We start from the raw sequence: 24943 nt of genomic DNA, 5'->3' as shown, positions 1-24943 counted from the left end.
TATTCCCAGGCTTGGGGTCAAATCGGAGCTGTAGCCGCTGGCCCACACCACAGCCACAGCAATAGCAACAATGGATCTGAGCCTTGTCTGCGACCCACACCACAGCTCACGGCAACACCAGATCCTTAACCCACGGAGCAAGGCCAGGAATCGAACCGGCAACCTCATGGTTCCTAGTCGGATTCATTAACCACTGCGCCACGACGGGAACTCCCGACAGTTGGATTCTTAACTCACTGCACCATAGCAGGAACTCCTTTTTTTACTGTATTAAAAATAATCGTTTTGTTTCGTGTGCTTTTTTCCTGAGGACTTGCTGTGTGCATTCTGGATTCCCTCAGTGCCCTGTCCTCCTGGTCGCTTTTCCCCTTCTCCGTGGGCCGTGTGCCCGTCCTCTGAGCTCCCCGTCCCTCTCTGGTCTGTGTCGGTCTTTTGTTAGAAACTGTTCTGAGGGTCCCATCAGGTCACTGGTGACCCTTAGCAAGCGCATAGGCCACTCTGTGCGCGGACAGGGCTTCCTGGCGGTGGCGGGGGACACCACCTGCCCACACCCGTGACTCATCCCCGTCAGCTGGCCCATGGCCTCCGTCGTCAGGGACGCGGGCTCAGCGTCTGGCACTTAGGGCTGGGGTCACCATTCAGTGCTTGGACTTCCGCGTCGCCCCTACTCAGTGTGGTGCTCACTGCCCCCCCACCCCCCACCCCAGCTCCTGCTGCCCTGTGACCCCCGTCTGTGCAGCACTGGGTCCCCGGCACCCCCGCCTGCAGAGCTGCTTGTTGTTCCACAGAGGGGATCCTGGGCCCGAGCCTTTGCGGGGTTCCCCTGTAGAAACCGGGTCCCTTCTTCCTGGCCTCCCCCACTTCCAAGCCCCTGGCCGAGCGGAGCCCAGAATGCGGCAGTCGCGCTCCACGCGGACACCGTCTTCAGGCACTCGGGGCCCCGTCTCCTCGCCTGCTCGCTCCGCCCTTTGCGGTCCTGCCCCTGCGTCCTCGCTGGCTCTGGGGAGAGGGTCCTGGGAGGGCGCGGACGCAGGCGCGTGTCCCCGAGGTCTGGACGTGCCGCGGAGCCAGTGCCCTGCGGGGCCCGCGGGGCTCTGAAGCCCACGTTCTGCTCCGCCGAGGACCCGCCCTCGCGCCCCTGACCTGCTGACCGGCTGGTCTCGGCGCCCCCTTTGCCAGGCGCCCGCCAGGGAGCCGCAGGTCCGGGGGCCTCCCCTGACCCCCCCCTTCCCCCAGGTTTGCTGGGCCTGGAGGACGACGGGGACCTGATCACCGTGGAGTTCGATGACGGGGACACCGGGAGGATCCCCCTCTCGCACATCCGCCTGCTGCCTCCGGACTACAAGATCCAGTGTGAGTGGCGGGCCTGGCAGAAAGCGGGGGCGGGGGCTTCCAGAATGGACTCGGGAGGGGGGTCCCAGGCTCCCCAGGCCGGGGCAGGGCTCAGTCACTGTCACCCACGGCTCCGCACGCCAGGCGTCGCCCCAGGGCTCAGTCCTCCTGTAGTCCCTTGTGACTGACCAATACCAACCTCTGAACCTCGGGGACTTTTGTTTGGTTTCTTTTCGTCGTTTTAGGGCTGCACCCGAGGCAGATGGAAGTTTCCAGGCTAGGGCTCAAATCGGAGCTACAGCCACCAACCTACACCACAGCCACAGCAACGCAGGATCCGAGCCGCATCTGCAACACGCCGCGGCTCTCAGCAACCCCTGATCCTTAACCCACTGAGCCAGGCCGGGGATCAAACCTGCATCCTGATGGATACTAGTCTGATGTGTTTTAGCTGAGCCACGACAGGAACTCCTGAACCTTAGGGTTTTAAGGAGGTGAAACGGCTTTATCCAGGGCCCTCAACTAGTCGGAGGCAGAGCCTGGACTCAGACCCAGGACTGCCTGACTTCCAGGGCTCCCGACCTCAGCCTCCTCCAAACGGATCATTAAAACCACAGAGTCAGCCCCGCCCTGTTCAGCTGTTGGAGGAGCCCTTGCTGAGCGTGTGTGCAGACACCTGAGCCTTGTCCCTGCAGCTGGCGCCTCCCACGCGAGCGTGCAGCCTACTGGGCGGCTGAGCTGGCCGCCTCGTCTCGCGGTGTGGTCTGGTTCCCACCTCCGCGAGTGCAGAGACCCAGGCCTGAGCCACTGTCTGTCCTGCCCTGCAGGTGCCGAGCCGTCCCCGGCCCTCCTGGTGCCGAGCGCCAAGCGCCGCAGCCGGAAGACCAGCAAAGACACCGGCGACAGCAAAGACGGGGCCGCGCCAGGGTCCGAGGAGTCGGGTGCCAAGGCGCGGGGGCGGGGGCGGAAACCCAGCACCAAAGCCAAGAGTGGTACGTTGGCCGTGCCCAGCCCACTGAGACATGGGGGCTGCCATGCACACCGGGTCTCTACACAACTCCCATCTCCCCACTCCCCACCCCCCACCCCCCGCGGGAACTCTGCACAGCGACACTGCCCCCTCCCCACCTCGGTGGGAACTGTGCTGCGGGGCTGCTGGGCCCTTTGACAGATGGTGGAACCGAGGCTCGGGGAGGCGCCCTGATCTTGAGGGGCAGAGCTGAGATTTAACCAAGTGAGTTGCTGCCGGAATCCAAAGAAAAGTGCCTCTGGCTAAGAGCCCAGGTTCCCGAGGCCACTCCGGGGCCCACACACGAGACCGCTGCGGTACAAGAGCCGCTGGGCCCGAGCCCCTCTGCGCTGCCGCCCGTAGCCCCGCTCAGGAGCTGGCTCGGGAAGCCCAGGCCTCACGTGGGCCTTTCCCTTCTCTCCTCTAGACAGAGCTGCCGTCCTGGAGGAGGGGGGCTCGACAGAGGAGGTCCCTAGCACCCCGTTGGCCCTGGAGCCCATCAGCACCCCAAGTTCCAAGAAGAGTCCCCCAGAACCAGTGGACAAGCGGGCCAAAGCCCCCAAGGCTCGCCCGGCGCCGCCACAGCCCAGCCCAGCACCGTCCACCTTCACCAGCTGCCCGGCGCCTGAGCCCTTTGGGGAGCTGCCGGCCCCCGCCACCGCCCTGGCCCCCGCGCCCCTCGCCAGCATGCCCGCCACCATGCCCGCCACCCGCCCCAAGCCCAGGAAGGCCCGCGCAGCCGAGGACTCAGCCACCAAGGGCGCCCGGAGGCCGGGGGAGGAGGCCGAGCTGCTCGTCAAGCTGGACCATGAGGGCGTGATGTCGCCTAAGAGCAAGAAGGCCAAAGAGGCCCTGCTCCTGCGGGAGGACCCCGGGGCTGGCGGCTGGCAGGAGCCCAAGGGCCTGCTGGGCCTGGGCAGCTACCCGCCAGCGGCCGGCGGCCCGGAGCCCAAGGCGGCCCGGCCCAAGGCTGGGAGCGGCGACCTGGCCCAGGAGCCCGCGGCCGGGCTCCCCTTCGAGGACGCGGCGAAGCCCCAGAGCCCGGACAAGGGCCAGGCCGAGCAGGACGGGGCCGAGGAGTCGGAGAGCGGCAGCAGCAGCAGCAGCAGCAGCGACAGTGGCGGCGGCAGCAGCAGCAGCAGCAGCAGCAGCTCGGAGACGGAGGGCGAGGAGGACGCCCAGGGCGGGGGCCGGCGCTGCAGCGCCTCCAGCTCCAGGGCCTCCTCGTCCTCGTCGTCGTCGTCCTCGTCGTCGTCCTCCTCGTCGTCGTCGTCCTCGTCCTCCTCCTCCTCGTCCTCCTCCTCGTCCTCCTCGTCGTCCTCCTCGTCCTCGTCCTCCTCGTCCTCGTCGTCCTCCTCGTCCTCGTCGTCGTCGTCCTCGTCCTCGTCCACCACCGACGAGTCCTCCTGCAGCTCGGACGACGAGGCGGCCCCCGCGGCCGCGGCCGGCCCCTCGGCCCCGCCCGCGCTCCCCAGCACGGCGCCCAAGCCGGCGGGCAAGGCCCGCGCCTCGGGCCACCCTCCGGGCAAGAAGGCGCCCGCGCCCGCGCCCCAGGCGCCCGCGCCGCAGCCCAAGGCCCAGGCCGGGGCCAAGAGCCGCCCCAAGAAGAGAGAGGGCGTCCACCTGCCCACCACCAAGGAGCTGGCCAAGCGGCAGCGCCTGCCGTCCGTGGAGAACCGGCCCAAGATCGCCGCCTTCCTGCCGGCCCGGCAGCTCTGGAAGTGGTTCGGCAAGCCCACCCAGGTAGCGTGGGGCCCCGGAGCTGCCCTCCTCTGTCTCTCCTCCAGCCGCCCCCAGGGCAAGGTCGGGGGGCCGGGCGAGGAGTCCGAGCTGCAGGGGCAGCGCGGGCCTTTGGCGACCGTGGAGCAGGGTCTGTCACCCCTGCTTGGCCACACGACCTCGTTTTCTTGGCCGTCGCTTCACCTTCTGCTGAAAACGAATAGCCCGAGGCTGCCGGTGTCCCGTTTAGCAGGAGGCACGTGTTTCCCACTCCCTGGCACAGAGTCCAGGCTGTCTTCCCAGCCTGGCTGGGTGGCGGCGGCCGAGGCAGAGGGTCCTGGTCGTTTGGGGCTGGGTCACCTGGGCACCCCTGCAGTAGGTGGGGTTGGTTCTCCCAAAGGAGCCCTCCGGGCCCACCCCGTGCCGTGTGGTCCACACTCCTGTGTGCGGCAGGGCATCAGCCGGGCTCCCCCACGACGTCCGCCACCCTGTCCAGGTCCTCCAGGGCCCTGCCAGAGCTGGGCTCGGCAGGGGTGCCCTGCTCGGTCTGGACCTTGCCAACGCCGGTGCTGCCAGGCAGGTTTTAGAGCTTGGGAAGCTTCTGGAGTATTCTCGTTGTGTCAGCTCCCCGGGTAGTGCGTCAGCAAGGCCAGAGGACGTGGCGGGTGTTGTGAATGAAACTCTAGCTGGTGCTTCGTGTCTTAGCAGTAGCCTTTCATCGGCCCAGAGCTCTTCAGGATGGGGTGGGGCTGTCCGGCCAAGGTAAGAGCCAGAAGTCAGGGAGGTCCCCCCACCCCGCAGACTCCGCTTTCCTTCCTGCTTCCCTGCCTTTGGGGCATCCCCTTGAATCTGGGGCAGAGGCTCCGCTTCTGCAACCTCGCAGGCATGAGTTACCTGACTCTACACCCTCTAGGCTTCAGGCTGAAAGCCTCTCTTGGCAAGGCCACCAGTCAAGTCAGCAAACTTGAGCATGTAGATTCTTGTAGAATCTTTTCTGACCAGCCACACTCAGACATTCCAGACCAGCACCCCCGCCCCCCTGCCTCCTGCGCTCTGGTCCCGGCAGGTGCTTTATCCCAGGACATCTCAAGGAGCTTCTGTGCGGACGTGTCCTCACTGTCCTGCCTTCACGGTCTTGGCCTGTTCCTCAGCACCTGACATTTGCAGGTTCCAGCGTCAGTGTTACTGAGGGCACTTACTGCTGCAGACGTCAGAGCACAGGGCCAAACTCATTTGACAGCAAAGTCCAGAGTGGTCAGCTTCAGGTACAGCTGGATCCAGGGGCCCAAAGGCTGTCTTCAGACCCACTCTTGGGGCTGGGCTCCAGGTTTTAGTGTCTCTTTCCTTCTTCTGCACTGGTCTCCTTCTCTGGCAGCCCCTCCCCTCTAGTAACAGGCAACCCCCAGGAACTTTCACCTGACCTCTGTCAGCTCAGGAGTGACAGTAGGAAGTGTCTTTCTCCCAGGGGTTCAAGCTAAAGTTGGTGGACTGTCTTTGGGTTAGATCCTGAGCCAGCTGCAATGGCCAGGAGGAGAATGGGATGTTTGGATTGGCCAGACCAAGTCCTGTACTTGCCTCAGGGGTGGCTCAGCCCCACTGGGGAAACCCCATGGCTCAGGAGGGGCTCCGAGTCTGAGGAGAGGAGCATGGACGCCAAAAATGTAACTGCTGTCGCATGCAGTTAGATTTAGCAGAAATCGTCACTAACCCCTCTTGGATGATCAGTTTATACCATGCCTTGAGCTGAAAATAATTTGAGCAGTTTGTGGAACAGGTGAGAAATTAGTAACTCGGATGTCAGAAAGTCTGTCACCACCAGGGATCCAGTAAATTAAAAGCAGAAAAGGGACGGCTGAATAAGTTAGGAAATTAGCTTGTAGGTTTTTCATGTTTAGGCCCCCAACCACCCCGCCACCAATGAGAAAATCAGCTTTGGAGCCGCCTAGTGGCCAATGTGAGAAGGGAAAGAAGCACTTTAATACTCGGTTTGAGGAGAATGTGTGCTGGTTCCACTGGAGGGCAGAGCAGAGCGTGGCACAGGTCCGGCTTCTCTGAGCTGTTCCCTCTGGGACAGTGATAGGTCCCAGAGCTGCCTGGTGCTGTGGTGGGTTTTGGATGCTGATGGCAGGTCTCTTCCCTCCTTGGAGCCTACATATCTGTCCAGTGCTAGCCCGGGCTGGGGCACCGACAAGGCTTCAGGAAATGTTTGTTGAGTGAATTTAAAAAACACCCCACCCACACGGTGGGCCAGGCAGACGTGGGCCCAGTGCCAGATCCTGCAGGCTCCAGGCGCTGATCTCAGTCAGTGGCTTTGCTGGGGAAGAGGAGGGGGTAGCTGCCCACGCCTGGGGGTTGACACTGTCCCAGGGACAGCCCTCGGCCCACACACACCCCCCCTCCGCCCTGGACAGGCCTCTGGCGGGGCTGGCTGGTTCTGAGCCCCCACACTGCTCAGCGTGGTGTGGACTGAGGCTGTGCGTCGAGTGACCAGCTGTGACGCTGGGGGCGGGCAGGGAAGGCTTCGTGGCTGTCCAGCCAGGCAGTGCGGCAGGTGGAGCAGTGTGTGCCGTCTGACCCTTGGACTTGGGTTCCCGCCTCCCCTTCCTGGACCTCATTGTCCCTGCCTGGAAGTTGGGGCTGCCCGTGCCTCGGGCCGGTGCCAGGGCCCAGGGGGAGGAGCGGGGATTCCGCTGGGCCCCAGCAGTGGGCGTGGCGTCTGCGGCCGGAACCTGCCCATGTGGGGGTCCCCGCGGCATTCTTAGGGGACGCGACGTCCCTCCTGGGGACCCAGCCCGCCAGGGCGATGGATGAGGGCTCCCCCTCCAGAGCAGGTGGGGGGCCCCCCCCCGGGGTCGGGGCCGGGGTCGGGGCCCCGCGCCCTGACCCGCGCGCCCGCCCGCCCACCCGCAGCGCCGCGGCATGAAGGGCAAGGCGCGCAAGCTCTTCTACAAGGCGATCGTGCGCGGCAAGGAGATGATCCGCATCGGGGACTGCGCCGTCTTCCTGTCGGCCGGCCGCCCCAACCTGCCCTACATCGGCCGCATCCAGAGCATGTGGGAGTCCTGGGGCAGCAACATGGTCGTCCGCGTCAAGTGGTTCTACCACCCCGAGGAGACCAGCCCCGGCAAGCGCCTCCACGAGGGCCAGGTGAGCCGGCGGCCCCACCGCGGGGCCGGGGGCCGGGGGCTGGGGGCCTGGGGTCGCCCCGGCTCACCGCGGGCCCTCGTCTGCCCCCAGCACTGGGACCAGAAGTCCGGCCGCAGCCTCCCTGCAGCCCTGCGGGCCTCCAGCCAGAGGAAGGACTTCATGGAGGTAGGAGGACGCAGGGCAGGCGCCCCCCCCCCCCACACCCCAGCCCGAGCCCCCTGAGCCCGCCTCTGAGCAGCTCGGAGCTGCTGGCCTGGCCTTTGGGCTCTCAGTCCTCGGGGCTCTCAGTCTCTGGCCTTGTCCTCGACCCCCCCCCCACTGCCACATGTCCCTGGGGGATTCCTGCCGGCCGGGGAGGGGTGGTTCCCCCGCCTGATGCCCGCCCGGTGCCCGCAGCGCGCCCTGTACCAGTCCTCGCACGTGGACGAGAACGACGTGCAGACGGTGTCGCACAAGTGCCTGGTGGTGGGCCTGGAGCAGTACGAGCAGATGCTCAAGACCAAGAAGTACCAGGACAGCGAGGGCCTCTACTACCTGGCTGGCACCTACGAGCCCACCACGGGCATGATCTTCTCCACCGACGGCGTGCCCGTGCTCTGCTGAGCCCGCCGCCGCCGCCGCTGCCGCCCCGGGGCCTCGGGCCTCGCCATCCCCGCCACGGCTCGGCGGCCACGCGCATTGGTTGTGTGCATGCAGGCGTGCCCGTGGACGTCCTGGCGCTCGTGAGTGTGTACATGTGTGTGCCCGTATGCATGCACGTGTGTGTGCACATGTGCACACGTCCCAGACCCCTTCCCGACCCCTCGGTGCCCCCGCCGGGCCCCTCTCCGCGATCAGGGTATGCGCGGCCGGGCCGCCCGTGGCCCTCCCAGCACCTTGAAAGCACTTGGCCCGGCCGGGCCCCCCCGGGCCCCCCAGGCCCCGCTGCGTGGGGCGCGGGGCTGCCGAGGAACCAAACTGACACTCGCGCGGGGGCTCGCGCTGCTTGCGGAGCCTCCCGGTGCTGGGGCCCCTGCGGCCGGGGCCACCCCACGCCTCTCCCCGGGGCCAGCGCCGGCCCCGGGCCTGCCCGCCTCGCCGCCCGGGCCTGCTCCGGGCGCCTGCCAGGGGCCCGGCCTCCGCCCTCTCGGGCTGGCCTGGACTCGGGGAGCGGAGCCAGGGAGCGGCGGGGCCGCAGAGCACCGCCAGGCGCCCCCGAGCCTCACACTACAGAGACCCCCCAATGGTGCTGACACCCCGTCCCGGCCCCGCCCAGGCCCCGCGGCCCAGAGGGAGGCGGCAGTTGGTCCCTGTACAGTTTTATTGTACCGAGAGACTCTCCCTGTATTATACGCCTTTAAATGGAGTCAACTTTTTAATTATATATATAAAGATAAAGATATATAAATATATATAAATATAAACTTTTTAAAACTGTGAAAAAATAGCTATGAAATTATAAAAAAAAAAGCGAACACATTCTGACGTGCAGAATATTATTTTTTATTTCCTGTTAGATCGTGCGTGTCTAGCACCCAGCTTCACGGGCCCCCCCCCTTGTCCCGAGCACACCCCCCCCCCGCCCGCCCCCCGGCCCAGGTGTACTGTACGCGCCCCCAGGACGGAGAAGGACTTGGGAGAAGGGAGGCTGAGGGAGGGAGGGGAGCCGGCCGAGCTCGGCGCCCTGCTCAGCCCACGAAAGCACTTAGCAGCCCCCGCACCTTCCAGGGCGACGGGAGGCCTCGTCCAGACAATCTCAAGGGAAGGAAAAGCCAGACTTTGGTTTCGTTTTTTGGGGGAATTATTGTTTTCCTTTTTTTCTTTTTTAAAGTTTCTTTTGGAATTTTGTTTGTTGGCGAATTCTGTGTGATCTTTTTCATAAAAAAAGGAAAAAGAAAAGAAAAAGCTATAATTGGAAAAGGACAGTTGTCTGGAGTGGTTCATTTCTGGGCCCCGGGTGGGCTTGGGGTCGGGAGGCAGCTCTCGGGGGGGACTGACCTTTCAGGGAGAAGGCCAGCACCCCTGTCGCCCGCGCCTGCCTAGCTGAATTAATTTCAGTGGAAGGAGATGAAAGGGGGCGCCACCCTATTGGACCTGGCCCAGCCTCGGCTGCCCACTGGTACAGGACGGCCTCCGGGCCAGACGGGCTGGAGAGCTTGCATCGCCTTTCTAATTTTTTTTTTTTTTTTTGGCTTTTTAGGGCTGCACCCACAGCACATGGAGGTTCCTACGTAGGGCTCAAATCAGAGCTACAGCTGCCGGCCTCCACCCCAGCCACAGCCACACAGGATCTGAGCCGCATCTGCGACCTACACCACAGCTCACGGCAACGCCGGATCCTTAACCCACTGAGCAAGGCCAGGGATCGAACCCGCAACCTCATGGTCACCTGTCAGCTTCGTTTCCACTGCGCCCCCACGGGAACTCCTCTCTCTCAAGCACAGAGCTGGAGTGACAGTGATGGCCTGGGAGCACCTCACTCACCTCCTGTCAGCTCGCCACAGCCACTCACCGCACCCGCGCCGCCGAAAACGACTAGAACCTGCCACAGAGATCTGCCGCAACGGAAGACCTAAAGAGGGGACCACAGCGAGACGGGCAGGCGGGCCCTGCAACGTGGGCAAGTCCACACCCCCACGTGAACGACCCTCAAGCTGGAGAAAGATCCTACGGCAGAAGGTTCTCCCCTGGAGGCACGAGTTCTGAGCCCACGTTGGGCTCCCCTGTCCTCCACCGGGAACACGAGCTCCCAGAGCATCTGGCTGTGAAGGCCCGTGGGGCTCAATTCCGGGCATCTCCTAGGACGTGGGGACATGGGGACGTTGCTCGGAGAGGGCGCCCACAAACATCCCACAGGCTCCGGGGCAAAAGCCGTCATTTGCTAGAAGCCTGGGCCGGACCCCCCTGCCGTCTTGGAGCATCTCCTGGACAGGTGGGGGGCAGCTGCGGTTCACCCTAGGGACCCAGGCTCGGGCAGCAGCCCTTCCTGGGTGCCTCTTCTACCGCATGGGTGCTGGGCTGGCAGGCGCACTTGTGCAATTGTCCCTCTAGCTGCTTAGTGCCAAGACCCGGGCCCGCCCAACAGCCTTGTAAGCGCCAGTGCTGGGACATCTCAGACCCACAAGCTGGGTGTGGGCACAGTCGTACCCATCAGCAGCCAAGCTGTCTGAAGACCTCAGCCACACCCACTAGAGGGCCCAGGACCCTGCTCCATCCACCAGGGGGGAGACACCAGCCCCAGAAGCCCCTGGGCCTTGGCGCTGGCCCTGCCCTCCAGGATGTGTGCACTGTAGCCCTGGACCAGCTTCACCCACCAGGGGGCAGACACCAGCCAGCCCCAGCCCTGCCCACTAACAGGCCAACACATGCTTTAGGACACCGTGTAGCTGGTACCCAACTGTGGTAGAGCCCTCTGCACCAGGGACTTGAGAGCGGCTTTGGGATCCCTGGGTCCTGCAAGCAGACTCTAGAACCCAGCCCTGCCTGCCAGGAGGCCAGCACTAACCCCAGGACCTGGCTTCACGCACCAGGGGGTAACAGCCGGCCCCGGATTCCACCCACCAGGGAGCCAGCTTTAGCCCCAGGGCTCCCTGAGGTTTTCCAGTCAGCCACCTTGGGACCTGGCCACACAAGGCAGGGCCAGCCAAGCCTACCGGACCCCCCCAGACAACAGAGAGACCCCCACAGCCCTTAGAGGGGGAACCCCTAGAGCATTTATCTTGAGTAACAAGAGGGGAGTGCCCTGCTGGGACACAAAGGACGCCCTACAGAGGCCACTTCTTCAAGATCGGGAAGCATAACTAACCTACCAGAGACATAAAAATACAAATAGCAATTTAGGTAAAAAAGAGGCAACAGAAGCACGTTCCAGATGAAAGAACAAGATAAAAGCCCCAAAGAACTAAGCGAGAGGAGACAGGCAACCTCGCCCAGAAGGCGTTCAGGGTAGAGGCCAAGATGGTCAGAGAACTTGAGCAGAATGGATGCACAGAGCGAGAAAGCTGAAGTTTTTAATAAAGAGAAAATATAAAAAGCAACCAGAGACGACAAAGACAATAACTAAAATGAAAAAGGTACCAGAAGGAATCAGCAGTAGACTAAGTGATACCGAGGACCGGATCGGCCAGCTGCAAGAGTAATGATGCTGAACAGAAAAAGGAACGAAAAGCAACGAAGACAGTTTTAAGAGACCTCTGAGATAGCGTCAAGCATGCTAATACCTGCATTACAGAGGTTCCCAAAGAGGACGTGAGAGACAGGTGTTGAGAACATGTTTGAAAATATAATAGCTGGGTGCTTCTCGTCATGGCTCAGTGGTTAATGAATCCGACTAGGAACCATGAGGTTGTGGGTTCGATCCCTGGCCTTGCTCAGTGGGTTAAGGATCCGGCGTTGCCGTGAGCTGTGGTGTAGGCTGCAGATGCAGCTCGGATCCCGAGTTGCTATGGCTCTGGTGTAGGCCAGCAGCTGTAGCTCTGATTAGACCCCCTAGCCTGGGAACCTCCATATGCCACAGGAGCGGCCCAAGAAATGCCAAAAAAAAAAAAAAAAAAATATTATAGCTGGAGTTCCCGTCTTGGTGCAGTGCAAACAAATCCACCTAGGAATGATGAGATTGTGGGTTCGATCCCTGGCCTCACTCAGTGGGTTAAGGATCCAGCATTGCCATGAGCTGTGGTGTAGGTCACAGAGGAGGCTCGGATCCTGCATTGCTGTGGCTGCAGTGTAGGCTGGCAGCATCAGCTCCAATTAGACCCCTAGCCTGGGAACCTCCATATGCTGCGGGTATGGCCCTAAAAAGAAAGACCAAAAAAAAAAAAAAAAAAAAAAAAAAAAAAGAATATAATAGCTGAGGGAGTTCCCGTCATGGCTCAGTGGTAACAAACCCAACAGGTATCCATGAGGATGCGGGTTTGATCTCGGGCCTCACTCAGTGGGTTAAGGATCTGGTGTTGCTGTGAGCTGTGGTGTAGGTGGCAGAATGTGGTCGGGATCCCATGTTGCTGTGACTGTGGTGCAGACCAGTAGCTACAGATCCAGTTCAACCCCTAGCCTGAGAACTTCCATCTGGCACAGGTATGGCCCTTGAAAAAAAAAAAAGAGCTGAAAAGTTCCCTGGAGATGGGAACAGTCATCCGAGTCCACGAGCCCAGAGCATCCGTCCAGGATTAACCCAAAGACACAGTATAATTGAGGTGGCGAGAATTAAAAACAGAGACTATTAACGCAGCAGGGGAGAAGCAACAAATACATACAAAGGAACTCCCCTAAGGCCACCAGCTGACTTTTCAGCAGAAGCTCTGCAGGTCAGAAGGGAGTGGGGCAGCGTGTTCACAGTGACGTAGGAGAAAAAGCATCAAGAATACCCCACCCAGCAAGGCTCTTGTTCAGATGGGATGGAGAAATCAAAAGCTTTACAGACAAGCAAAAGCTGACAGAGTTCAGCACCACCAAGCCAGTTTTACAACAATTTTTCTTCCTTTTCTTTTTTTACAGCTGCACCTGTTGCATATGGAGGTTTCCAGGCTCGGGTCGAATTGGAGCACAGCTGCAGGTCTATGCTGCAGCCACAGCCACACCAGCTTCCAGCTGCATCTGTGACCTACATACAGCCTGTGGCAATGCCGGATCCTTAACCCACTGAGCAAGGCCAGGGATTGAATCTGCATCCTGACCGAGACTATTCAGGTCCTTAACTGGCTGAGCGACAATGAGAACTCCCTACAACAAATGTTTAAGGAACCTAGAAGGCCACAACTAGAAACATGAAAATCACGAGAGGAAACAGCTCATCAGTAAATGCGAACATACAATAAAGTCAGAAAGTCATCCACACACAAAGCGAAGAGGAAGGTGAAAAGACAATCGAAAAATCATCTCTATGCACATCAGCATTTAAGAGATACACAAAATAATTAGACTTCACTACGATATCAAAAACAGTGCTCAAGGGGGGGAGAGTACAAATGAAGAATATTTAAAATGCACTTGAAATGAGATTAACACCGTAAAACAATCATACATCTATGTGGACTGCTACATAAAAAGGTGATGGAAAGCACATCCCAAAGAGCTATAACAGATGCACACACACCAAAAGGAGTCCAAATGTAACGCTAAACATAGTCATCAAATCACAAGAGAAGAAGAAAGGGGGGAAAAAAAGACCTACAAACACAACCTTAAAACAATGAGAAAAATGGCAATAAAAACATGCATATCAATAATTACCTAAATGTGGGAGTTCCAGTGGTGACGCACTGGAAACAAATCCCACTAGTAACCATGAGGTTGCGGGTTCAATCCCTGGCCTCTCTCAGTGGGTTAAGGATCCAGCATTGCCCTAAGCTGTGGAGTAGGTCATAGATGTGGCTTGGATCCAGTGTTGCTGTGGCGTAGGCCGGCCTGGGAATTTCCATATGCCCCTTAAAAGACAAAAAAAAAAAAAAAAAACACCGAAAAACCCACCACCCACTTGCATATATGCTGCCTGTGAGACACGCTTCAGATCTAGAGACACACAGAGATGGAAGGTAACAGTGGGGAAAAAGGTATTCTATGTAAATGGAAATCAAAAGAAAGCTGGAGTAGCAGTATTCCCATCAGACAAGACAGATGAATGTCAAGACTTTTAGCCCAGAAACAAACCCACACACTTTGGGTCAACCCATCTACACAAAGAAGGCAAGAATATACAACAAAGAGGCAGTCTCTTCCGTAGGTGGTGCTGGGAAGACTAGACAGCCACATGGAAAAGGATGAAATGAGAACACACATCTCCAACACCACACACAAAAAGAAACTCAAGATGGCTCAGAGACCTAAACATAAGACCAGACAGTATAAAATTCTTACAGGAAAACATAGGCAGAACACTCTCAGGCAGCAGCAATGTCTTTTCAGATCCTCCTCTTAGAGTAATGAAAATTAAAAATAAACAGGGAGTTCCCGTCGTGGTGCAGTGGTTAACGAATCCGACTAGGAACCATGAGGTTGCGGGTTCGGTCCCTGCCCTTGCTCAGTGGGTTAATGATCCGGCGTTGCCGTGAGCTGTGGTGTAGGTTGCAGACGCGGCTCGGATCCCGCGTTGCTGTGGCTCTGGCGTAGGCTGGTGGCTGCAGCTCCGATTGGACCCCTAGCCTGGGAACCTCCATATGCCGCGGGAGCGGCCCAAGAAATAGCAAAAAAAAAAAAAAAAAATAAAAATAAACAAATGGGACCTAATTAAATGCAAAGGCCTTTGCACAGCAAAGGAAGCCATAAATAAAAGGACAACCCACGGAGTGGGACAGCATCTTTGCCAATCATGTGACCACAGGGGCTTAATTTCCAAAATATACAAACACTTCATGAAGCTCAATATCAAAAAAAGAAAAAAAATTCAATCAAAAAATGGGCAGAAGACCTAAACAGACATTTCTCCAAAGCAGAAACACAGACGGCCAATAGGCACACGGACAAATGCTCAACGTCGCAAACTAGAGAAACGCCAATCAAAACTACAATGAGGTGGCACTGCACACCAGCCAGAATGGCCGTTAAAAAGTCTGCAAATGCAGTTGGTGATATTTTGGGCACACGAGCCACCTGTCTCCTTGCAAGGTGCTGCAATCAACCTTTCTCTGCTCCAAACTCTATGACGTTGCTACAAAAGTTGGTACAAACACTATGACGTTTTGGTTTGTCTGGCCTCATGGTGTGTTGGGCACATGGACATGGGCTACCAATTTTGGTGAACCAGCCTAGGCGTCTGTGCCCATGGTGGGTTGGCCCCAGCTGAGGGCAGCCCCTTCCCTCAGCAGCTCTGGAGCCCATTTTCGCTCCACGGATCTTGGAGGGACTGCCCCCAGCAGATACTGGCTACGCAGAGCATGAGGCTGTTTGGAGCCGAGGAATGTCCACATTCAGTGTCACCCGGGGGTCTTTAATAGACAGTTGTGTTGATACTTTGCAAAATCGCCCCATCTTCAAGAAGGATTTTCAAAAACAGGTTTCTGAAGTTTTTTGTTTTTTGTTTTTTTGTTTTTTTGTTTTTTTGTTTTTTTTGGTCTTCTTAGGGCTGCACCCACGGCATGGAGGTTCCCAGGCTAGGGGTCTAATCAGAGCTACAGCCGCCAGCCTACACCAGAGCCACAGCAATGTGGGATCCAAGCCACATCTGCAACCTACACCACAGCTCACGCCAACGCTGGATCCTGAACCCACTGAGTGAGGTCAGGGACCGAACCTGCAACCTCATGGTTCCTAGTCGGATTTGTTAACCACTGAGCCACAACGGGAACTCCAGTTTCTGATAACTTTTAAGTCCTACTGCTGAACTACATTTATAGGAACAGCAGGACCTGACCTCTGTGGACAGCTGCAAGAACAAAGGATTTCTACACCAGGGAGTTTGCAACAACCAAGCACGACCCTCCCTCACCTTGCCTTTCAAGTGCTTTGCAATTCTGGTTCAGGGAATTTGGGATATGGGGGCAGGGGTGGGGCACAAGCCAGCCATTTCCTTGCATGGCCTTGCAATAAACTTTTCTCTGCTCAAAAAAAAAAAAAGTCTACAAATAACAAATGCTGGAGAGTATATATAGAGAAAAGGGAACCCTCCTACGCTGTTGGTGGGAACGTAAATTGGTACAAATACAATGGAAAACAGCATGGAGGTCCCTCGAAAAAACAAAGGATAACTACCGCGTGCTCCAGCAAGTCATGCCTGGGCACATATCCAAAGAAGAACAAAATCTGGACGATCCCACTGTGGCTCAGCGGTAACAAACCCGACTAGCATCCATGAGGATACTAGTCGCTTAGTGGGTGAAGGATCTGGCTTTGCCTTGAGCTGTGGTGTAGGCTTGGATGCAGCTCAGATCCCATGTGGCTGTGGCTGTGGTGTAGGCCAGCAGCTGCAGCTCTGATTCAACCCCTAGCCAGGAACTTCCATAAGCCACAGACGCAGCCCCACCCCAGAAAAAACTAAAGAAAAAAAAACTGAAGATACATGCACCCCAGTGTTCACTGCAGCACTATTTACAACAGCCAAGCCATGGAAGCAACCTGCCTGTCCATCAGCAGAGAACTAGATAAAGATGTGGTACATATATACAATGGAATATTACCCAGCCATAAAGAGAAAGAAAGAATGCCATTTGCAGCAACATGGATAGACCTAGAGATTATCATACTAAGTGAAGTAAGTCAGACAGACAAATATCACATGAGAGCACTTGTGGAATCTTAAAAAATGATACAAACTCGCTTATTTACAAATGGAGACAGATTCACAGACTTATGGTTACTAAGAAAGACAGGTTAGGGGTACGGATGGATTAGGGGTTTGGGACGGGAAGATGCACGCTGAGGTCTATGGAGTGACTGGCCAATGGGGACCTGCTGTACAGCACAGAGAACGCCAGCCCATATTCTGTGAGCATCTATGTGGGCAGAAAATCTGAAAAAGAATGGATGTGTGTGTATGTGTAACTGAATCCCTTTGTTGTACAGCAGAAATTATCACAACGTTGTAAGCATAGTTACGTTTCAAAAAACTTTAAAAAATCAAAAAAGATAAATTATCCAATTTGAACAACAGAGAGCATAAAGACTGCAGAAAAAACACACGATCAAGGGACTCTGTGACAACATGAAAAGATATAATATTCACATCTTCACAGTCCCAGGAGAGGAAAAAGAGTGTGGGACAGAAAAAAAACATTTGAAGGAATCATCACTAAGAACTCTCCAAAACTGGCAAAAGACATAAACTTATAGATTTAAGAAACCAAGTAAATCTGAAAAAAGATAAACTCAAAGAAGTCCACACTAGACATATCATCAACAAACTGCTAAAAATACTAAAGGAAATCTAAGAGATACTTCGAACTGAATGTCAACACCTGTCAAAATGCATGTAACGCAGCTACAATAGATTTTAGAGGGAAAGTTATAGCTGTTGTTCACTCTGAGTCTTTAAATTCCATGGAGAATGTTAATTTTTTTAAAAAATCAGGCAATCAACTGCTGCATGCATTCTGTTCAGGATTTTTACTTGCATTCAGAGGGAGAGGTAGGGTCAAATGTGCTCCCTCCATCCTGACCAGAACTAAAACCTTAATTAATTTTATGACTTCAAAATTCAAAGTATGCTCAGTAAAAAAAAAAGCCACACAGAATAAGCTAACAGATAAACCTAGGAAGAGATATTTTTAATGTCTGAAATTAATAAGCAGATTAGTATTAATGTGCCTTAGTAGAATGCACGAAGCAATTCTGCTCCTGAGTTTATGACCTGGGGAATTTTTCAAACAGGATGAAAGACAGTGAGGGGGAGAAGGACGAATACTGGTTCTACCTACACACACACACACACACACTCTCTCTCTCTCTCTCTCTCTCTCTCTATATATATATATATATAAAAATGTATATAAATATATATATCTTTTGTTTTTTAGGGCCACACTCCCAGCATATGGAGGTTCCCAGGCTAGGGGTTGAATTGGACCTGTTGCCGCTGGCCTACACCACAGTCACGGCAGTGTGAGATCTGAGCTGTGTCTACAACCTACACCACAGCTCATGGCAACGATGGATCCTTAACCCACTGAGCAGGGCCAGGGACTGAGCCCATATCCTCATGGATACTAGTCGGGTTCATTACTGCTGAGCCACAACGGGAACTCCTGTATCTTTATAAATGTATGACCAATCAATATTTGGAATAATTATAAACTATGAGCAAACTGTATGCAAGATAACTAAAACAACAACAACAAATCACTATTAGAATTAACCACTCCAAAATAAATAAAAACTATTACAAGAGACAAAGATGGACACTACTTCATGACCAAGGGATCCATCCAAGAAGAAGCTATAGCAACTGTAAATATACATGCACCCAACATCCAAGGGCCTAAGTACATATAAGGAAAATATTTACAGACATAAAGGGTCAAACTGACAGTAACATAATAACAGCAGGGGACTTGAGCACCCACTTGCATCAGTGAACAGATTACCCAGATAGAAAATGAGTACGAAAATTCTAGCCTTAAATGATACATTAGACCAGATGGACTTAATTGATATTTATAGACTATTCCACCTGGGAGTTCCCATCGTAGCTCAGTGGAAACGAACCTGACTAGCATCCATGAGGTTGCGGGTTTGATCCCTGGCCTCGCTTAGTGAGTTAAGGATCTGGTGTTGCTGTGGCTGTGGCTGGCAGCTACAGCTCTGATATGACCCCTAGTCTGGGAACCTCTATATGTCACAGATGCAGCATTAAAAAGACAGGGAAAAAAAAAAAAGAATATTCCATCTGAAAAAAGCAGCACACACATTTAAGTGCACGGCGACCATTTTCCAGGATTTATCGTATGCTAAGCCCCAAGACAAACTTCAGAAAATTTAGGATACCTAGGATCATACCAAGCATCCTTTCCAATCACAATGCTGCCAGACTAGAAATATACCACAAGGAAAAAAGTACCAAAACACAAAACCTTGCTGAGGCTAAACAATATGTAACTAAACAGCCAATGGATCATTAAAGAAATCAAAGAGGAAATCAAAAAATACCTAGAGAGGAGTTCCCGTCGTGGCGCAGTGGTTAACGAATCCGACTAGGAACCATGAGGTTGCGGGTTCGATCCCTGCCCTTGCTCAGTGGGTTAAGGATCTGACGTTGCCTCGAGCTGTGGTGTAGGTCACAGACGCAACTCAGATCCCTCATTGCTGTGGCTGTGGTGTAGGCCAGCAGCTACAGCTCCAATTAGACCCCTAGCCTGGGAACCTCCATATGCTGCGGGTGCAGCCCCAAAAGACAAAAACAAACAAACAAACAAACAAACAAAAAAAAAACCCAAAAACCAAAACCTAGAGAAAAATGGAAACAAAAACACAATAATCCAAAACCTATGGTCAAACTTCAAGATCTTGCACAGCAAAGGAAACTGTGAACAAAAGGAAAAGACAGCCTATAGGATGGGAGAACATGTTTGCAAATGATGTGACTGGCAAGGGCTTAATTTCCAAAGTATACAAACAGCTGATACGACTTGACCACAAAAAAAACAAAAACAAAAACAAAAACAAAACAAAACAAAAAACACAGATGACCGATCAAAACAGGGGCAGAAGATCTAAACAGACATTTCTTTCTTTCTTTTTGGCTTTTTAGGGCTGCACCATGGCATATGTACGTTCCCAGGCACTCGGGGTCAAATCCAGGCTGTAGCTGCCAGCTTACGACACAGCCACACCAGCACAGGATCCAAGCTGTGTCAATGACCTACACCACAGCTCAGGGCAATGCTGGATCCCCGACCCACTGAGCGAGGCCAGGGATTGAACCTGCATCCTCATGGACACTATTTGGATTTGTTTCCGCTGTGCCACTAATAGACATTTCTTCAAAGAACAAATACAAATGGCCAATAGACACAAGAAAAAATGCTCCAATTGCTTATTATTAGAGACATGCAAATCAACACTCACAAACATAGAGAAAAAACTTGTGGCTGCCAAGGGGCAGGGGGCTGGGGGAGGGATGGAGAGGGAGGTTGGGATTAGCAGATGGAAGGGGATCATCAGTAAGACCCGACCGTTAGGCACAGAGAATCTGATGTCTTAAGATAAACCGCAAAAGAACGTACGAACCAAGAAGATTCTACCCGGCAAGGCTTTCGTTCATTCAGTGGAGAAAAACCAGCAAGTTTATAGATCATTTTCTCTGGGACAAGGCGGCAGAGGAGAAGGAGTTAAGTTCACCCTCTCTCATGAAGACACCAAAATTACAACTAACTGCTGACCAACCATCAATAAAATAGGCTGGAAACGACCAAATGAGATGGCCTACACCCACAGACAAAGCAGCAGCCGTGCTGAGATGGTACAAGGGGCGCTTTCATGGTATGAGGCATCCGTATCCGCCAGGTGAGTGACCCACAGAGTGGAAAAGAACCAGGTCGCAGAGGCTCTCCTACAGGAGCGAGAGTTCCAAACCCCACGTCAGGGTCCCCAGCCTGGGGGCTGGCGCCGGAAGGAGGAGCCCCCCAGAGCACATGGCACTGCACACCAGCAGGGCATGTGCACAGGAGCTCCAGGGGACTGGGGACACAGACAACCCACGCTTGAAGGGCACACACAGGCTTCCATGTGCACTAGGTCCCAGGGCGAAGCAGGGACACCATCAAGATCTGGGTCAGACCTACCTGCAGGTCTTGGGGGGTCTCCTGGGAAAGAAGTGGGAGGCTGTGGCTCATTGGGGCAGGGGCGGGACACTGCAGGAAGAGGTCCCGGGAATATTCATTGGCGTGAGCTCCCCTGGAGGCTGTCATTTTGGAAAAATCTGGCATCACCCATCAGGGCTGAGAAGCCCAGGCCAAACAACGAACAGGGTGGGAACACATCCCCACCCATCAGCAAACAGACTGCTTAAAGTCCTTCCAGGCACACAGCTGCCTCTAGTGGCACCCAGAGACAAAGCCTCACCCACCAGAGGGATAAGACTCAGCTTCACCCACCAGTGGGGAGGCACCAGTCCCTCCCACCGGGAAGCCTACAGCAAGCCCCTCTATCAACTTCACCCCAAAGAGGCAGATACCAGAAGCAAGAGAGGCTACAACTCTGTATCCTGCAAAATGAAGACCAGACAAAAAGCTATACAAGTTGGGGAGTTCCTGTTGTGGCTCAGTGGAAACAAACCCTACTAGTATCCATGAGGATGTGGGTTCCATCTCTGGTCCTGCTAAATGGATTAAGGATCTGGCATTGCCATGAGCTGCGGTGTATATGTTGCAGGTGCAGCTCGGATCTGGTATTGCTGTTGCATAGCCCAGCAGCTGTCACTCCAATTCAACCCCCTAGCCTGGGAACTTCTCTACGCCACAGGTGTGGTCCTAAAAAGCAAAAAGGAAGGAAGGCGGGGAGGCAGGGAGACCTCACAAAATGAAAAGGCAGAAGAATATAAGCCACACGAGGGAACTAGACAAAACCCCAGAAAAACAACGAAGTGAACTGGAGATTAGCAGCCTCCATGAAAAAGACCTTAAAATAATGATGATAAAGATGATCCAGAAGTTCCTGTCGTGGCACAGTGGAAATAAATCCGACTAGGAACCATGAGATTGCAGGTTTGATCCCTGGCCTCGCTCCGTGGGTTAAGGATCTGGCCCTGCCACGTAAGTCACAGACGTGGCTTGGATGTGGCGTTGCTGTGGCTGTGGTGTAGGCTGGCAGCTGTAGCTCTGATTCGACCCCTAGCCCGGGAATCTCCACATGTCGCAGATGAGGTCCTAAAAAGAAAAAAAAAAATTAAAAATTAAAAAAAAAGATGATCCAAGATCTTGGGAACAAAACTGGAGGCAAGGATTGATAAATTAGAAGAAAAGTTGGGCAAAGACATAGATTTTAAAAAATCAAACAGGCAGAGACCCAAAATTCAATAACCAAAATAAAAAATTTCACCAGAAGGAACCAAGAGCAGATTACCTGAGGCAGAAGAACTAACAAGCGAGGCGGAAGACAGACTGGAGGGAATCACTGGTGTGGAAAAGAATAAAGAAAAAAGAAAAGAAATGAGAAGCGTCTAAAACAACTCTGGGACAACCTTAAACACACCACCATGTGCAATACAGGGGTGCCAGAAGGAGAAGACAGAGAGAAAGGGCCAGAAAAAATATTTGAAGAGATAATAGCCGAAAACTTCTCTCACCCGGCAAAGGAATCACTCATTCACATCCCGTATAAAATAAACCCAAGGAGGAACACCCCAAAACACATACTAATAAACATGCCAAAATTAAAGGCAAAGAGAACATAGTGAAAGCAGCTAGGGAAAAGCAACAAATAATATACAAGGAAACCTTGGTTTTTCAAGAGAAACTCTGCAGGCCAGAAGGAAATGGCAGGATATACTTCAAGCGATGAAAGGAAAAAACCTCCAACCAAGAATACTCCACCCAGCAAGGCTCTCATTCAGATCTGAAGGAGAGTCAACAGCCTTTCAGACAAACAAAAGCTAAGAGAATTCAGCACCCCTACACCAGCTTTATGGCAACTCCTAAGGGGACTTCTCTAGGTGGAAAAGAAAAGGCCAGAACCAACAGCAAGAAAATTACAAGTGAGAAGCCTCACCAGTAAAGGCAAACCTATAGTAAAGGTAGGAAATCATTCACATGCAAATATGATATCGAAGCCAGCAATCCTGAGAAGAGGTGGGTACAGATGCCTGATAAAGGGGATAGACGTGCAATTATGAGACCAGCAACTTAAAACAACATTGTGTGTGTATAGACGGCTCTATCAAAACCTCGTGGTAACAGCAAACCAAAAACCTGCAATAGATACATGAATGGAAAAAGCAATCCAAACACAACATTAAAGACAGTCATCAAACCACAAGAGAAGAGAACAAGAGGAAAAGGGAAGAAAAAGACCAACAAAAACAAATCCAGGGACTTCCTGTCATGGCTCAAGGGTAATGAACCTGACTGGTATCCATGAGGACGCAGGTATGATCCCTGGCCTCTCAGTGGGTTAAGGACCTGGTGTTGCCATGAGCTGTGATATACGTCACGGACACGGCTTGGATCCTGTGTGGCTGTGTCTGTGGTGTAGGCTAGCAGCTGCAGATCTGATTTGACCCCTTGCCTGGGAACTTCCATGTGCCACAGGTGCAGCCCTAAAAAGCAGAAAGAAAAAAAAAAATCATTTAGAGAAGAGGTAACACTTATCCTTCTGAACCTATTCCAAAAAACTGCAGAGGAAAGAACACTCCCAAAACTTATTCTAAGAGGCCACCATCACCCTGGTACCAAAACCAAAGATACCACACAAAATAAGAAAATTACAGGCCGAGGAGTTCCGATCGTGGCTCGGCAGTAATGAATCCGACTAGTATTCATGAGGATTCAGCTTTGATCCCTGGCCTTGCTCAGTGGGTTAAGGATATGGCACTGCCATGAGCTGCGGTGTAGGTCACAGATGAGGCTTGGATCCTGTGTTGCGTGGCCGTGGCATAGGCCAGCAGCTATAGCTCTGATTCAGCCCTTAGCCTGGGAACTTCCATATGCCATGAGTGTGGACCTAAAAAGACCAAAAAAACAAAACAAAACAAAAAACCTGTAAAATTACAGGCCAATATAGCTTATGAACATAGATGCAAAAATCCTCAACAAACTTCTAGCAAACAGAAGCTAGAAATACATGAAAATGATTGTACACCACGATCAAGTGGGATTTATCCCAGGGATTCAAGGATTTTTCATTATCCGCAAATCAATCAGTGTAATATGAACACCAAATGAACAAACTGAAGAATAACAAAGATATGATCCTCTCAATAGATGCAGAAAAACCTTTTGACAAAATCCCACACACATTTCCAATGAAAACCTCCAGCAAGTGGGCAGAGAGAGGGAACTTATCTCAACGTAATAAAGGCCATATATGACAAACCCACAGCTAACATCCTTCTCGAGGGTGAAAAGCTGAAGGCACTCCCACTCAGATCAGGAATAGGACAAGGATGTCTGCTCTCACCATTTCTACTCAAAATAGTTCTGGAAGTCCTAGCCACAGCAATCAGAGAAGAAAAAATAAAAAGAATCCAAATTGGAAAGGAAGAAGTAAAACTATCACTGTTTGCAGACGACATGATATTTACCCAGAAAATCCTAAGGACATTACCAAAAAACTGTTAGAGCTCACCAATGAATTTGGTAAAGCTGCAGGATACAAAATTAATACACAGAAATTGACTGCATTTCTATACACTAACAATGAAAGAGAAATTAGGGGAAAAATCTCATTTACCATTGCATCAAAAATAATAAAATACCTAGGAATAAACCTACCTAAAGGAACAAAAGACCTGTACTCTGAAAATTTAGACACTCATGAAGTAAATCAAAGATGACACCAACAGATGGAAAGATACACCATGCTCCTGGATTGGGAGAATCAATGTTGTCAAAATGACTGCACTACCAAAGGCAGTCTACAGATTCAATGCAACCCCTATCAAATTAACAACGGCATTTTTCACAGAACTAGAACAAACTATTTTAAAGTTTGTTTGGAAGCACAAAAGACCCAGAATAGCCAAAGCCATCCTGAGAAAGAAAAATAGAGCTGGAGGAATCAGGCTCCCTGACTTCAGACTATACTACAAAGCTACAGGCATCAAAACAGTATGACACTGGCACAAAAACAGAAATATAGATCAGTTGAACAGGATAGAAAGCCAAGAATTAAACCCACGCACCTATGGTCAACTAATCTATGACAAAGGAGGCAAGAATATACAATGGTGAAAAGACAGTCCCTTCAATAAGTGGTGCTGGGAAAACTGGACAGCCACATGTAAAAGAATGAAATTAGAACCCTTCCTAACACCACACACAAAAATAAACTCAGAATGGATTAAATAGTATAAAACTATACTACAAAACTCTTAGAAGAAAACAAAGGCCAAACACTCTCTGACATAAACCACAGCCATAAATATCTTCTCAGATCCACCTCTAGGGTAATGACAATAAAAACAAAAAAAATAGGAGTTCCCGTTGTGGCTCAGTGGAAACGAATCCGACTAGGAACCATGAGGTTGCGGGTTCGGTCCCTGCCCTTGCTCAGTGGGTTAACGATCCGGCGTTGCCGTGAGCTGTGGTGTAGGTTGCAGACGCAGCTCGGATCCTGCGTTGCTGTGCCTCTAGCGTAGGCCGGTGGCTACAGCTCCGATTCAACCCCTAGCCTGGG

General features: G+C 53.3%; 1 protein-coding gene across 6 annotated transcripts in view; it reads left to right on the top strand.

The window, feature by feature from the left end:
• Nucleotides 1-8337, top strand: part of TNRC18 (trinucleotide repeat containing 18) — a 93995-nt gene extending 85658 nt beyond the window's left edge. For all 6 annotated transcript variants that reach the window (XM_021086041.2, XM_085016306.1, XM_085016307.1 and 3 more), the window contains 6 exons: nucleotides 1237-1353; nucleotides 2160-2324; nucleotides 2769-4084; nucleotides 6971-7207; nucleotides 7298-7372; nucleotides 7604-8337. In XM_021086041.2, the coding sequence (XP_020941700.2) occupies nucleotides 1237-1353; nucleotides 2160-2324; nucleotides 2769-4084; nucleotides 6971-7207; nucleotides 7298-7372; nucleotides 7604-7810 (2117 nt within the window). In that variant the 3' untranslated portion in view covers nucleotides 7811-8337. The remainder of the gene's footprint in view (nucleotides 1-1236; nucleotides 1354-2159; nucleotides 2325-2768; nucleotides 4085-6970; nucleotides 7208-7297; nucleotides 7373-7603) is intronic.
• Nucleotides 8338-24943: the final 16606 nt, after the last annotated feature.

This window comes from Sus scrofa, chromosome 3, assembly GCF_054392235.1.
Source record: "Sus scrofa isolate SSC_HxYL_T2T_F1_AM1 chromosome 3, Sscrofa_HxYL_maternal_Yorkshire_Landrace_v2.0, whole genome shotgun sequence".
Classification (NCBI taxonomy): Eukaryota; Metazoa; Chordata; class Mammalia; order Artiodactyla; family Suidae; genus Sus; species Sus scrofa.
This window is presented reverse-complemented; position numbering and strand designations above follow the sequence as displayed.